General features: G+C 40.1%; 1 protein-coding gene across 1 annotated transcript; it reads left to right on the plus strand.

Annotated features, from left to right (window-relative positions):
• Positions 1-1,832: 1,832 nt before the first annotated feature.
• Positions 1,833-16,350, plus strand: LOC106081500 (uncharacterized). Its single transcript, XM_059369705.1, has 5 exons — positions 1,833-3,047; positions 5,001-6,155; positions 8,527-8,791; positions 12,617-12,673; positions 16,196-16,350. Exons 1-3 carry the CDS (start codon positions 1,920-1,922, stop codon positions 8,788-8,790), a joined length of 2,547 nt encoding a protein of 848 aa, XP_059225688.1. The 5' UTR covers positions 1,833-1,919; the 3' UTR covers position 8,791; positions 12,617-12,673; positions 16,196-16,350.
• Positions 16,351-16,867: the final 517 nt, after the last annotated feature.

Below are 16,867 nucleotides of genomic sequence, written 5' to 3' on the forward strand. Positions count from 1 at the left end.
TTTCCCCTAACCGCAATTGCCACGTTATCAGCATACGCGAACACTTTTACGCCTTTTTCTTCCAAAGACAATAATATATTGTTAATAAAGGGGACAGTACACCTCCTTGAGGAGTTCCTCTGCTGATTCATCTTTTTAGATCCATAGATACCAAGCCTGCCATAATGCATCTTATAGTAAGTAAATTAATAAACTTTCTTACGGTAGAGTTGATGGCTAGAAACTCCAACTCCTTCATGATTTGGTAGCGTAACTTTATACGCATTTCTCTATCCACCACTTCCTTTCCTATCGGGAAGTACGTCTGAGAGACCGCCAAGGTCTATCCAATATATGTTTATGACTCGCAGGTGACCCACGAATCCCGAGTCCTCTCCGCGGTTTTCCTTATAAACAAGTCCATAAACTGAGTTCCCAAAACAACCTCTAATGACCCAGTCGCAGTGATTGCCATAGCCCCAGACACATATCACAAATCTTAGCGCGACCCTATTTACCCTGTTAAGGTTACAGACTTGTGACATAAAATCCGTCACCGCCTACTAGAGGTGGCAGACATATGTCAGTACTGGCTGCACCACCGCCGAGAACAACTCAAACCCCACTTTCTCCATATGAGGAGCAAGGACGTAAAGGCCTTTCCACTCCCTGACCCCATTTTCAGCTTTCAAGTCAAATTGCAGCCTAGAATCACCTCCGACTGCGATACCTGTAAAGTCATTCCCTGCAGAGTGAATCGATAGTAAATGCAAATTTTGCCAAGGATTCGATTAAATGTTTGAAGATTTTTTCATGCAAATGCTGACCGTGACAGTGCCTCAAATGGTCCATCTGCTTAGTCCTATTAGTGCATACTCTTTCCAACATTTCTCTCAAGAATAAATGCTTCAATGTTGTCTTCCCATGCCTCGATTGAAGTGGGCTTGTCTATATAGACATGAGCTTTAACATAGGCCCATAAAAAATAGTCAAAAGACATTAAATCGCACGTTCCAGGGGGCCAATTGACTGATCCTGAACGAGAAATAAAATGTTCACCGAGCTCGCCTCTTATAAGTCCATTGTTACGCGTGCTGTGTGGCATGTGGCACCTTCTTGTTGCTACCACATGTCATGCAAGTCAAGCTCTTGCATTATGGGCAAAAAAAGTTGAATATCATCTTACGATAGCGCTCACCATTCACAGCTACGTTGCGATTCGCATTATCTTTGAAGAAGTACGGTCCAATGATGCCACCAGCCCATGAACCTTATCAATCTGTGACTTTTTCTGGATGCATCGGCTTCTTGTTACTACTACATGTCATGCAAGTCAAGCTCTTGCATTATGGGCAAAAAAAGTTGAATATCATCTTACGATAGCGCTCACCATTCACAGCTACGTTGCGATTCGCATTATCTTTGAAGAAGTACGGTCCAATGATGCCACCAGCCCATGAACCTTATCAATCTGTGACTTTGCATCGGTGGCTCTTGCAATTCTTCTGGCTGATCTTCACTCTAAAATCGACAATTCTGCTTATTTACGTACCCATTGAGCCAAAAATGAGCTTAGTCACTAAATGGAAGAAGCACGCGATGAACTTTCTTAACAGAGCACGCATTTTGATAAAAAAATTCAATAATTTGCAAGTGTTGTCCGTTTGTAAGACGATTCCTGGTTAAATTGTAGATCAAACTGAAGATGTTTCACAGTTAAACACGAAACGTGCGTGAGCTGCTTAAACCAGTGTTGCCAAAAGTATAATAGCTAAAAATCACCCTATACTTATTTTTCGAACTTTCAAAATGCCTGTAGCTTCTTCATGTTTTGATATGTCATTATTCTCAAGTATTCCATTATTTTTTTTTTCTGTTTTTTCTCCAAAAAATTTTAAGTTATACAAAATCCAGCCAAAATCATTGTTGATCAACAAATAATGGGCGATCGCGATTACAGTTTATGTCCCAGACCTCAAAGGAAGCAAAGAAAAAACAGATCTCTTGCTGTATTGAAACCGCCTGTTAGTGCCGTGGAGAGGAATCGAAATTTTCTACAAAACTATGTAAGTTCTTTGCAACTGCCTCCATGGTATCGTGGAATTTCAACATATCAGATGAGGGCTGCAGAAAACTTGGCATATGCCATACTAAATGACCTCGATCAAAAGTGCGAGCGTCACACACTTCATTGTCTAACTGCAATGGGCTTAGAACCTTTGCCCACCAAAAGTCAATTACTGACTTTGTTGGCTTTGTGTGGGGGAAGTGACATTGCCTTTTTGTGGTTTCTGAAGGAGTGGTTATACGAAAGCCCTAAAGAGGACAACGCTTCGAAGGAGTATTCGTTAAATGAGCAGTTAATAATGTCTTGCATTGCACATTTAGATATGGGCGTCACTATAAGGGAATTGGATAAGATATTGCCTTTAAGAAAGGAGAAGCTAACGAAAAGTACTACGAAATTGTCAAAGAAAAAACCAACAAAATCGAATGAAATTGGTTTGAAGCAAAAGCAGGCAATTGCAGCGGCCCGGAGCGGAGCATGGCTGGAACGTGATGGAAGGCGGAGTTGCCGGAGCGAGATTGAGATTGCAAGTCATTCCACTCAGTATAGAAAACATTTCACTCCCTCTACGGCAAAAACTGGGCCGCCTTGCTTTAGCTCCGATCCCTCTTCGGACGCGCTCGGAATCCCTGAGCAAAAGTGTAGTAAACGTTTTGCGCCCTACTTTGAGAAAGTTAAACCTATGGTGCAAACTAGATCTTGGTATACGGTCCCAGAGCCTGGTCGTACAGCTAATTTGGGACAATACCAATACAAGGCTACAGAAGATAATTTTGAAGGGCAACGCTGGTTCAAAGATTATCATATAAAATCGTCAAAAGAAAAGAGCGATGTTTCTCAAATTTTGAATAATTTCAAAGCTGCTATGATCAACGAAACCATGGTTCAAAAATTAATTGAACAGCACAAAGATGTTGAAAATTTAAACAAATCCTTTGAAAGGGAATTGGAAAGAAGTTTTCATAAAATTTCCGAAAAGCTGGGAAATCAAACGGAGATGGTAAGATGAATTCGTTATTTTTTGAGAAATTTTAGAAGCAACGCAAATCAGGCAGTGGTGGCTATCGATATAGCCTCAATTCGTAACTTAATTGTTCTCTTCGAATCCTTTTTATACCCACCATCGAAGGATGGTCATTCCGTTTGCAACATATCGAAACCGACTCTATAAAGTATTTATATTTTTGATCGTCATAAAAATCTAAGACGATCTAGCCATGTCCGTCAGTCCGTTTGTCCGTCCGTCTGTCCGTCCGTCTGTCTGTCCATCCGTCTGTCCGTCCGTCTCTCCGTCCGTCTTTCCGTCCATTTGTTCGTCCGTCTGTCCCTCCATCCGTTTGTCCGTCCGTTCGTCTGTCCCTCCGTCCGTCTGTTCGTCCGTATGTCCGTCCGTTTGTCCGTCCGTATGTCCGTCCCTCCGTCTGTCCGTCCGTCTGTCTCTCCGTCTGTCAGTCCGTTTGTCCGTCCGTCTGTTCTTCCGTCTGTCCTTCCGTTTGTCCCTCCGTCTGTCCCTCCGTCTTTCAGTCCGTTTGTCCGTCCGTTTGTCCCTCTGTCTGTCCCTCCGTCTGTCCCTCCGTCTGTCCCTCCGTCTGTCCCTCCGTCTGTCCCTCCGTCTGTCCCTCCGTCTGTCCCTCCGTCTGTCCCTCCGTCTGTCCCTCCGTCTGTCCCTCCGTCTGTCCCTCCGTCTGTCCCTCCGTCTGTCCCTCCGTCTGTCCCTCCGTCTGTCCCTCCGTCTGTCCCTCCGTCTGTCCCTCCGTCTGTCCCTCCGTCTGTCTCTCCGTCTGTCCCTCCGTCTGTCCCTCCGCTTGTCCGTCCGTTTGTCCGTCCGTCTGTCCCTCCATCCGTTTGTCCGTCCGTTTGTCCGTCTGTATGTCCGTCCGTTTGTCCGTCCGTCTGTCCCTCCATCCGTTTGTCCGTTCATCTGTAAAAACTTGAGGTATTGAGATGAAATTTTGCACAGATTATTTTTTGTCCATAGGTAGATTATGTTCGAAGATGGGCTATATCGGACTATATATTGTTATAGCCCCCGATCAGCTGATTTAAGGTTTTAGGCCCATAGAAGCCATATTTATTATACAATTTAGCTGAAATTTGGGTCAGTATGTTGTTTTCCAACTCGAAATTATCCTTCGAATCGGTACCGATCGGTCCAGATTTGGGTATATCTATCATATAGACCGATCTCTCGATTTAAGGTCTGGGACCCATAAAAGGCGCATTTACTGTCTTCGACAATATGGCCCAGATAGGTCCAGATTTGGATATAGCTGTCGTACAGACCGATATCTCGATTTAAGGTCTTCGGCCCATTAAAGGCACCTTTAGTGTCCGATTTCGCCAAAATTTGGGACAGTGAGTTGTGTTAGGCTTTTCAACATTCTTCATCAATTGGGCTTAGATCGGTTCAGATTTGAATATAGCTGCCATATAGACCGATCTCTCGATTTAAGATTTTGGACCCATAAATAGGCGATTTTATTGTCCGATTTCGCCAAAATTTGGGACAGTGAGTTTTGTTAAGGCCCTTAGACATCCTATTCCAATTCGGCCCAGATCGGTTGTGATTTGGATATAGCTGCCTTATAGACCGATCTCTCGATTTAAAGTCCTGGCCCCATTAAAGGCACATTCATAATCCGATTTCGCTGAAATTGGATGCAGTGACTTATGTTAGGCTTTTCATTATCCGTGTCGTATATGGTTCAGATCGGTCTATATTTTTTTTCTACACGATTGAACAATGACTTATACTTATTAGACCACTCAATGTCCGTGTCGAATTTGGTCCAAATCGGACCATATTTCGATATAGCTGCTATGGGGTCATAAATTATGCATTTTTCACCGGATTATGTCGGAAGGTGCTTTACATATTTACCCAAGGTGGTGGATATCTAAAGTTCGGCCCGGCCGAACTTAACGCCTTTTTACTTATTTCTCTCCAATCTAGACAACTTGCCAAGTTCTTGTGCAACGTCTCCAATACGACATAGACAAGTATCAAAGAGAGTTTCGTAAGATGGCTGAGAATCATCGCAAACATTGCACTTTGGATATTCTCTCCTGTGGTTTAGATCGAGAGAAAAGTCTTGAGGGGAACTTAAAACCAATTTGCAGCGAAACCCATACTCCAAAGACATCTCTTATCAGTTGTGGAAAAATCTCAGATGAAAGCAAGCAACTTCACAGGGCTACATTATCAAGTGGCTGTGTGTTGGGGAAACTAGTGGGGCATGGCAAGAATGTAAAGCCTGAAATGGAAACCCTTTGGCAGTGTGAAGAAACTGAAGATACTGGCTATAATACCAATGAAAATCATCCGCATACAGAAGATTGTGGTTGCCTCTTAGGTCAAGGTAATAGCTGTAGCCGGCATTGTATATGCTGTAAGGGTCGCGCGGAATCCAGCTCCAGTTTACTTAAGTTCAGAGAAAAATATTCCTCCCAAAGTTTCTTTGACAACAACCCTTCAAGTTGTTCATTATCCCAGGAAAAATATTTTGAGGCCACCACTGCAGATCATTGTCATCGATTTGATTATAGCAAAATTTTCCAACACAAAGAAAATAATTCGCAAATTATGGAACTTAAAATGGCATTGATAGAAGCTGTGGACAGTGACATAGCCCTACTAAGTGAAATGCAAAGACAAGAGTATGCAAATGAAAATTCTCAGGAAAAGTTAAATAAAGCCATAAATCAGTGTTACCAAAAGCTAGTAAACCATGAATTAAACAAATCTGAAAATCATAATCTTCCCCATTCTGATGGCAGACTTAATTACAACATGGATTATTATGATCCCAATGATGATGAGTTAATGGATCGCATGCTGAAAGATGCCTTGGGTATCATGTCAGAGGATACCCAATTTGTTTTGCCTTCAATGCCGGAAGCCCATTGTTTGCCATTATTGAGGGAATGGATACGTTTGCGATATGGCAAAGTGTACAGGCAAGCTGAACTGAATAAACTCTGTGATACTGATCAGATGATATTCAAAACTTTGACCAATGTCGGCTTATCGGTGCAAATGCCTCGCAATAGAGATATCGGCTTGAATTTAGATGTTGATTATTCTTGTCGGGATTATTTGCTGAAGAAGGTAAGTATGGTGAATTGCTTAAGTTGTAGAAATTTGATAAGTACATGATTGAAGAAAGTAATCATGCTTGCAAATTCCAAATTTTGCCCATGAACATTCCACTAAGGAATAGGAGCAAACTTCTCACCTATCAATGAGTGCAGTCCATGTCATGCAAGTCAGGCTCTTGCATTTTGGGTAAAAAAAAATTGGATATGATCTCACGGAGGCACTCACCATTCACAGTTACCTTACGATTCGCATCATCTTTGAAGAAGTACGGTCCAATGATGCCACCAGCCTATAAACCGCACCAAACTGTGACTTTTTCTGGATGCACTGGTAGCTCTAGCAATGCTTCTGGTTGATCTTCAATCCAAAATCGACAATACTGCTTATTTACATACCCACTGAGCCAAAAATGAGATTCGTCGCTCAATGAAAGAAGATCGCGATGAACTTCCTTAATAGAGCACTCATTTTGTTAAAAAAAATCAATAATTAGCAAGCGTTGTTCGTTTGTAAGACGATTCGTGGTTGAAACATACACAAAACTGAAGATGTTTGACAGTGAAACAAACTACGAAACGTGCGCGAGCTGTTTAAATCAGTGTTGCCAAAAAGATAAAAGCTAAAAATTCACCCTTTATATTCATGTTCGTATGGAAATTTGGAGTCGATCTAGCTATGTTCGTCCATCCATCTGTCGAAATCACGATAGCGGTCGAACGCATAAAGCTAGCCGCCACCACCGAAGGATGGGGATACAATCATTTTGTCATTCCGTTTGCAACACATCAATATATCCATTTCCGACCCTAAAAAGTGTACATATTTACCTTGATCGTGGTAAAAGTCCAAGACGATCTAGCCATGTCCGTCCGTCTGTCCACCTGTCCCTTAAAATCATGCTGCAGTCTTTAAAAATAGAGATATTGAGTTGAAGCTTTACAAAGACTCTTTTTTTTACCATAAGCAGCTTAAGTTTGAAGATGGGCTATATCGGACTATATCTTGATATAGCCCTCAAATGGACCGATCCGCCGATTTAGGGTCTTAGGTCCATAAAAGCCACATTTATCATCCGATTTTGCTGAAATTTGGTACAGTGAGTTGTGTTAGGACCTTCGATATGCTTTTTCCATTTGGCCTAGATTGGTCCAGATTTGGATATAGCTATCATATAGACCGATCTCTCGATTTAAGGTCTTGGGCCCATAAAAGGCGCATTTATAATCTGATGTCGCCGAAATTTGGGACAGTGAGTTGTATTAGGTTGTTCAATATCTTTCTGCAATTTGGTCTAGATCGGTCTAGATTTGCCATATAGACCGATCTCTTGATTTAAGATTTTGGGCCCATAAAAGACGCATTTATCGTTCGATATCGCAGAAATTTGGGACAGTGAGTTGCGTTACGCCCCTGGACATCTTTTTGCAATTTGGTCCAGATCGGTCCAGATTTGGATATAGATGCCATATCTCTCGATTAAAGGTCTTGGGCCCATAAAAGGCGTATTTATTGTCCGATGTCATCGAAAATCGGGACAGTGGGTTGTGTTAAGCCCCTCGACATCTTTCTGCAATTTGGCCTAGATAGGTCGGAATTTGGATTTTGCTGCCATATAGACCGATCTCTCGATTTAAGGTTATGGGCCTATAAGAGGCGCCTTTATAATCCGATTTCGCTGAAATTTGACACATGTTAGACTTTTCGACAGCCTTATCGTATATGTTTCAGATTGATCTATATTTGGATATAGCTACCAAAAAACCAATATTTGATTTTTCAAAATTATACCACTCTATATCCGTACCAAATTTGGTCCAAATCGGACCATAATTTCACCGAATTATGTCGAAAGGTAGTTTACATACCCAAGGTTATGGGTATCCAAAGTTTGGCCTGGCTGAACTTAACGCGTCTTTAACTTGTTTTTAATTAGCGTAGGTCGGTTGGGATTGTAAATGGGCCATATCGGTCCATGTTTTGATATAGCTGTCATATAAACCGGTCTGGGATCTAAGCTTCTTGGGCCACTAGAGGGCGCAATTTTTGACCGATTTGGCTGAAATTTTGCATGAGGTGTTTTTGTTTGACTTCCGACGACTGTGCAAGTGTGGTCCAAATCGATAACCTGAAATAGCTCCCGTATAAACCGATCTCTTATCTCTACTTCTTGAGCCGCTAGAGGGAGCAATTATTATCCGATTTGGCTGAAATTTTGCATGAAGTGTTTTGTATTAACCATCCAAATTGGTTCAGAATTAGACATTGCTCCTACTTTGTACCTATAGGGTAGGTGCAGGGTATTATAAAGTTGGCATCGTCCGACTTTTGCTTTTCCTTACTGGTTTTTCATGATTTTTAATGAATTCTCCTTTTTCTCCAGTCTCAATCAATACGCAAAAAATTCTATAAGAATATCAACAAGGCATTGATGGCTCAAGCTCGTGTGCTTTATTTTGCTATGCGTCCCTTCCTATGTGCCAATGGACCACCTACAAATACAATATTTGCCTATGTGCCAGCTCGTAATAAAGATATTTGCAACTTTAGACCATGGAAATCTACAGAATTCAATGAAGATAATCGCTTAATGGCTGTGGAACGTTTGCGTGAGATTCAAGCCAAAAGACAGAGTTTATATTTATAAGGTAAGAAGGCAATAACCAATTACATGATGACTCCCATAGAAGCTAACTAACGATATCATCAATTTGCCTTAGGTTGTTAACATTCAGTAGTTCAGTTTCAATGTAAAAATGTGGTTCAAATGGGCCCTATAACAGCTTAGAATAATTTTCTGATTCGATTTAGCTATGTCCGTCTGTCCGTCTGTCCGCCTGTCTGCCTGTCCATGTATTCTTGTAATCAAGGTATAGGTCGCATTTGTGGTCCGATTTTCACAAAATTTTGCACAAGTCTCTTTTAGGATCCAAGGTCAAACGCTATTGATTTCGAAAAAAAATCGGTCCAGATTTAGATATAGCTCACATATATAACTTTCATCCGATGTGCCCTTTTAGAGCAGTAGAAGCCATCATTTTGGTGCGATCCTTACAAAATTTGGCACGAATGGGGATGTCCCAATATGTGTGCTGTGTTTGGGATGTCCCAATATGTGTGCCAAATTTCATTGAAATCGGTTCAGATTTAGGTATAGCTCCCATATATAACTTTCATCCGATTTCACCCATTAAGGCTGTAGAAGGCACAATTTTGGTGCGATCCTTACAAAATTTGGCACAAAGTGTTTTTTTTTGACGTCCCAATATGTGTGCAAAATTTCATCTGAATCGGTTCAGATTTAGATATAGCTCCCATATATATTTTTCAGCCAATATGCCCTTTTAAAGCTGTAAGAGCCACAATTTTGGTCCGAGCTTTACCATATATTGCATGAGATGTTTCGTGTGACGTTTTAATACGTGTGCAAAATTTCGTCTGAATTGGTTCAGATTTAGATATATCTCCCATATATAACTTTCATCCGATTTGACCTATTAAGGCTGTAGAAGACACAATTTTGGTCCGATCTTCACCAAATTTGGCACGAAGTGCTTTTTGTGACGTTCCAATATGTGTGCAAAATTTCATCAGAATCGGATAAGATTTATATATAGCTCCCATGTATATCTTTTATCCGATATGGTCTTTAAAGGCTGTAGAAGGCACAATTTTGGTCCGATTTTTACCAAATTTTGCACGAATTGCTTTTTGGGATGTTTTAATATGTGTGAAAAATTTCATCAGAATCGGATCAAATTTACATATAGCTCCATATATATCTTTCAGCCGATATGCCCTTTTAAAGCTGTCGGAGCCACAATTTTGGTCCGATCTTTACCAAATTTAGTACGAGATGTTTCATGTGACGTTTTAATACGTGTGCAAAATTTCATCTGTATCGGTTCAGATTTAGATATATCTCCCATATATAACTTTCATCCGATTTGACCTATTAAGGCTGTAGAAGACACAATTTTGGTCTGATCCTTACCAAATTTGGCACGAAGTACTTTTTGTGACGTCCCAATATGTGTGCAAAATTTCATCAGAATCGGATTTTATTTATATATAGCTCCCATATATATCTTTCATCCGATATGGTCTTTTAAGGCTGTAGAAGGCACAATTTTGGTCCGATCTTCACAAAATTTGGCACGGATTCTATTTTTGTCCATAAGCTGGTTAAATTCGAAGATGGGCTATATCGGACTATATCTTGATGTAGCCCCCATATAGACCGATCCGCCGATTTAGGGTCTAAGGCCCATAAAAGCCACATTTATTATCCGATTTGGATGAAATTTGTGACAGTGGGTTGTGTTAGGATCTTCGACATTCTTATTCAGTTTGGCCTAGATCGGCCCAGATTTGAATATAGCTGTCATATAGACCGATCCGCCGATTTTGGGTGTTAGGCCCATAAAAGCCACATTTATTATCCGATTTTGCTGAAATTTGGAACACTGTGTTGTGTTAAGCCAGTCAACATCGATCTTCAATTTGGCCCACATTAGTCCAGATTTCAATACAGCTGCCATATAGACCGATCCGCCGATGTAGGGTCTTAGGCCCATAAAAGCCAGATTTATTATCCGATGTTGCTGAAATTTGGGACAGTGAGTTACGTTAGGCCCTTCAACATCCTTCGTCAATTTGGCCTTGATCGGATCAGATTTGGATATAGCTGCCATATAGACCGATGCCTCGATTTAAGGTTTTGAGCCCATAAAAGCCACATTTATTATCCGGTTTCGCTGAAATTTGAGACAGTGAATTGTGTTAGGCCCTTCAACATCCTTCGTTAATTTGGCCTGGATCGGTTCATATTTGGTTACAGCAGCCATATAGACCGATCCTCCGATTTAGGGTCTAGCGCCTATAAAAACCACATTTATTTCGCTGAAATTTGGGACAGTGAGTTGTATTAGGCCCTTCAACACCCTTCGTCAATTTGGATCTAATCGGATCAGATTTGGATATAGCTGCCATATAGACCGATCCCTCGATTTAAGGTTTTGAGCCCATAAAAGGCGCATTTATTGTCCGATATCGCCGAAATTTGGGACAGAGAGTTGCGTTAGGCCTTTCAACATCCCTCGTCAATTTGGCGCTGATCGGATCGGATTTGGATATAGCTGCCATATAGACCGATGCTCCGATATAAGGTTTAGAGCCCATAAAAGGCACATTTATTGTCCGATGTCACCGAAATTTGGGACAGTGAGTTTTGTTAAGCCCCTTGACATATTTCTGCAATATGGCACAGATCAGTCCAGATTTGGGTATAGCTGCCATATAGATCGATCTCTCGATTTTATGTTTTGGGCCCATAAAAGGCGCATTTATTGTCCGATGTTGTCGAAATTTGGGACAGAGAGTTAAGTTAAGCCCCTCCACATATTTCTGCAATTTGGTCTAGATCGATGACGATTTTCATACAGCTGCCGTATAGACCGAAATCTCGATTTATACCCGAGGTGATGGGTATCCAAAGTTCGGCCCGGCCGAACTTAACGCCTTTTTACTTGTTTCTGCTTTCAATTAGAAAACGTTCAAGGATTTTGGTAAATGCGTTCCTTGCTGGAGGGTATATAAATTCGTCCCGTTCAAACTGTACGATCTTCGTGTTGTTGATTCTTAGTAACCGTGGCAACTACATGCTGCAATTTAGTCAAACTATTAAATGAAATGTAAATTTAATTAAAACTTGTTGATTTAAATTGTTTGTTGATTGTTATCGCATCAATCAGAGTTTTACAGAAAGTTAACCCATAATAGTTGTACAACTGCATCCGGCATGTGTGTTATGGTTCACAATAGGTTACCACCCTTTTTGTGTTAAAGCTTTTCTTTTTTTTTTAACTTTACAATCAGTTTGCTTTTTTAATAGATATTATCGATTTAATACTTTTTTATGTACAGATGGTAAAAAAATATTTTAATTATTGTTGTTCATCCGCCGCTGGGTATTTCCTCCCCATTTTAATTACCCTTTGAATAGTCCATAAGCGAAAGCTTGAAGTGTTAATTGTTTTGACACATGCAACAAATGGCAAAAAAAAACGACATGAATTCCTGTAAAACGGCTAACAAAACTTTTCTGCGATGAATGGCGTATAAATAAAACTGAAGTGTGAAATCTAGTAACAGTAAACCTAAAAACTTTATTCTAATTAAGTTTAGGATTTTTTGCAAAAAAGAGCCAGAAGAAAAACATTTTAAAAGGATTTCTCATTATATTATCTAGAAATAATAAAATGCGTTTATTTTTTGCGTGGACAGTTTTGGCCTTTATGTCCTTTTTGTCGGCTATTGAAGTTAAAGCCACATCAGAGTCTGGTGTATTTGTAAGTTGAAATTGTGTTTGTTAGTAATTATCTATTTCTGATAGTTCCCTTTTAAATTATGTATCGAAAAACAAAAAACCGATTATATTTTAAAACTATGAATGGTTTTTTTCATATTTTCAGAAGTCAAGTATGCTGAGCAACCTGAAAATGAAGCCTAATATGGCTGACCATGGACGAGTAAGTTTATAGAAAAACCTCAATTGCGAATTTTTAAATATTCAAACAGAATTAAGTATCAACAGCTTAACAACAGTGGTTAAGTTCGGTCAGTCCTTATCGTTTTTGCACCCACTATTTTGAATTCTTTACCAATCTCAGTTGTAAATTTTGCCCATGAAGATTCTACTAAGAAACAGGGCAAACTTCTCACATATCAATGAGTGTAGTCCGATTCAAGTTTAAGTTCAATGATAGGGGGCCTCCTTTTTATAGCCGAGTCCGAACGGCGTGTCTTAGTAAGACACCTCTTTGGAGAGAAGTTTTATATGGCATAGTACATCACCAGCATTAGGAGGAGAAACCACTGCTGAACATTTTTCTGATAGTCTAGCCAGGATTCGAACCCAAAGACATATTTTCAATAAAATAATCTCTCAAGAGAAATTTTCAATAAAATATTTTCTAGAGACGAAATTAGGCTGTGACCCGGAAACCTCGAATTTATTTTTCCTAAGACAAAATTTCAAACAAATTTTTGTAGAAATTTTTGGCATTTTTATACCCTTCACCATAGGATGGGGATATATTCATTTAATCATTCCGTGTGCAACACATCGAAAAATCAATTTTCGACCCTACAAAGTATATGTGTTTCGGATCGTCGTAAAATTCTAAGACGATTTAACCATGTCCGTGTGTATGTCCGTCCGTCTGTTGTATAGCCTTTAAAAATTGAGATATTGTGCTGAAATTTGGCACAGATACGACTTTTTGCCGCACGCAGGTTAAGTTCTTCAACGGGCCAAATCGGATTATATTTGGATATAGCTGTTATATAGACCGATCTGCCGATAAAGGGTCTGAAGCCCATAAAAGCGTTATTATTCCCACCACCGAAGGATGGGGTATATCCATTCTTTTTGCTGCACGCAGGTTAAGTTCTTGAACGGGCCAAATCGGACCATATTTAGACATAGATGCCATATAGACCGATATGCCGAGAAAGGGTCTGAAGCCCATAAAAGATTTATTATACCTACCACCGAAGGATGAGGTATATCCATTTTGTCATTCCGTTTGCAACACATCGAAATATCCATTTCCGACTTTTATATATATATTCTGGATCAGCGTAAAAATCTAAGACGATCTAGCCATGTCCGTCCGTCTATCCGTCTGTCTGTTGAAAATACGCTACAGTCTTTAAAAATACAGATATTGAGCTGAAATTTTGCACAGATTCTTTTTTTGTCCATAAGCAGGTTAAGTTCGAAGATGGTCTAAATAGGACTATATCTTTATATAGCTCCCATATAGACCGATCCGCCGATTTAGGGCCTTAGGCCTATTACGCCCGATTTTGCTGAAATTTGGGGCTGTGAGTTGTGTTAGGCCCTTCGATATCCTTCTTTAATTTGGCCTATATCGGTCAAGATTTGGATATAGCTGCCATATAGACCAATCTCTCGATTTAAGGCCTTGCGCCCATAAAGGGCGCATTTATTGTCCAATTTTGCGAAAATTTTGGACAGTGAGTTGTGTTAGGCCCTTCGACATCCTTCTTCAATTTGGCCCAGATCGTTCTAGATTTGGATATAGCTGCCATATAAACCGATCTCTCGATTTGAGGTCTTGGGCCCATCAAAGACGCATTCGACGTTCGATTTCGCCGAAATTTTGTAAAATGATTGGGTTAGGACCTTCGACATTCTTCATCAATTTGGCTCAAATCAGGATAAAGCTGTCATATAGCCTTATCTCTCGATTTAAGGTCTTGGGCCCATAAAAGGCGCATTTATTGTCCGATGGCGCCGAAATTTGGTACAGTGAGTTGTGCTAAGCTCTTCAACAACTTTCTGCAATTTGGCCCAGATCGGTCCAGATTTGGATAAAGCTGCCATATAGACCGATCTCTCGATGGAAGATTTTGGCCCCATAAAAGGCATCCGATTTCGGTGAAATGTGACATATCCGTGCCGCATATGGTTTGGATCGGTGTATATTTGGATATGGCTATCAAAAAGACCAATATTTTGTTCTACAAAATTGAACAACGACTTGTACTTATTAGACCACTCAATGTGACTGTCGAATTTGGTCCAAATCGAACCATTTTTCGGTTTTGTTGCTATGGGTACATAATTAAAGTTTTTCGCCGGATTATGACCCGGATTATGACGAAAGATGGTTTACATATATACCTGAGGTTGTGGGGGGCGAACTTAATGGCTTATTACTTGTGGATAAAAAGTACTGTACCACTATTTCTGATAGAAAAGATTGCAAACTACGATATCCCTGGTAACAGAAGTTACCTAGACTCTTATACAGATGGTTCCAAACTCAGCAATCAGGTGGGCTTTGGAGTTTACTCTAAAGATCTAGAACTGGTCATATCGAAGAGATTACCCGACCACTGCAGTGTATATCAAGCGGAGTTCCTTGCAATTAAGGAAGTGGTGGACATTATATCTTAGCCATTATAATGTCATAACGACGATTGGCATAAATATCTTTTCAGACAGCCATTAAATCCCTGAAGAACGTATTTTTGAACACAAAAACTGCCCTCGATTATCGCAGATCTCTTAACGAGATGGCTGAACAGTTCAAAATTCACTTGTACTGGGTGCCGGGCCACAGAGATATCCCAGGGAATTGTAAAGCGGACGAGCTTGCGAGAATAGGAACTACCCCACACATTCCAGGGACACTGGAATCTGTGGGTATGCCTCTAGCGACATGTTAGCTAAGTTTTTAGGACCAGGCCCGAAGGACAACGAATGATAGATGGTCACAAAGAGTGGGCTGTGAGCATTTTAAAACTCTGTGGCCTATTATACATTGAAGAGGCCTACTGTTTTGCTGTCATTGGCTAGAACAGACATCTCAGTCGTTATGTCCCTCATGACAGGTCACTGTCTAATGGGGACAGGTCACTGTCTAATAAGTTCTTGACCGGGCCAAATCGGATCAAATTTATGTATAGCTGCTATATAGACCAATCTGACGATTTGCTCTCTAGGTGCTCGTAGAAAATATTCTTGGTCTGCTCGTCCTTGTCTTTCGTCGGGGTATGGGCACAAATAAGCCTGATGTTTGTCGTTTATGCAGATTGTGGCTAGCCTCTCATCCACTGGAGTAAAACTTTAGACAAGGTTTTTCAGTCACCGACTTACCACAAATTCACAGCCAAAATCATGCCTCGTCACCGTTTGGTGTTGTTGTGATGCCATTCCCGGTCCATCGCATTTCCTGTAAGGCGGTAATATCGGCCTTGCATTTCTCCAATATGGCAGCGCGTACGCAGCACCTTCTCTATACAGAGTGCGGACATTCCAGGTGCAGATTCGCAAATCATGGTCCTGTGATAACGATGGACACCACACAAGTCGGAGCTCAAAGTTCCAGGAAGTTATTCTAAGCCGATCGATATGCTTAACAATGGGTCTACCTCGTCTCCTTCTTAGCATTGCAAAATTTTACTTGTTTCTTGTCGAATTGCTGTTGTGTTTAACAAAAATCTTTATTATTCTTTAGATGCGCCGCCAATTGCCACCCGGAGTACCAGTTCCGGATATTCCAGTGCCTGGAATTTAATTGAATAACAATGTAAAATAAAAGCTATGTTTAGATTTTATTAAATTTATTTAGTGTAAATTGAATAAATTGCAACCGTGTGATAAAAACCAAAATGTTTTTTTTTTTTCTAAATTATTGGGTTGCCCAAAAAGTAATTGCGGATTTTTTAAAAGAAAGTAAATGCATTTTTAATAAAACTTAGAATGAACTTTAATCAAATATACTTTTTTTACACTTCTTTTCTAAAGCAAGCTAAAAGTAACAGCTGACAGAAGAAAGAATGCAATTACAGAGTCACAAGCTGTGAAAAAATTTGTCAACGCCGACTATATGAAAAATCCGCAATTACTTTTTGGGCAACTTAGTATATGAAAGTTTTTCAAACCACATATAAAGGGTCAAGATAATACGTGTGGTCAAGATAATATGTACCCATCAGCAGGGATCCTTTACGGATGTTGAAGAAAAACTTCAAATTGGACTCAAAGTGAAGCCATTGGACTAAAATGGGTATAACATTTTGCTTTGGGAAAATATCTAGGGAAAACTTTGTAAAACACATTCGGATTGTGCAGTGATTCTTAATGTTCTGGCTGGATAGACAGGGAAACTACATTTTCTCATCATAAT

Source organism: Stomoxys calcitrans, chromosome 5 (assembly GCF_963082655.1).
Source record: "Stomoxys calcitrans chromosome 5, idStoCalc2.1, whole genome shotgun sequence".
Lineage (NCBI taxonomy): Eukaryota > Metazoa > Arthropoda > Insecta > Diptera > Muscidae > Stomoxys > Stomoxys calcitrans.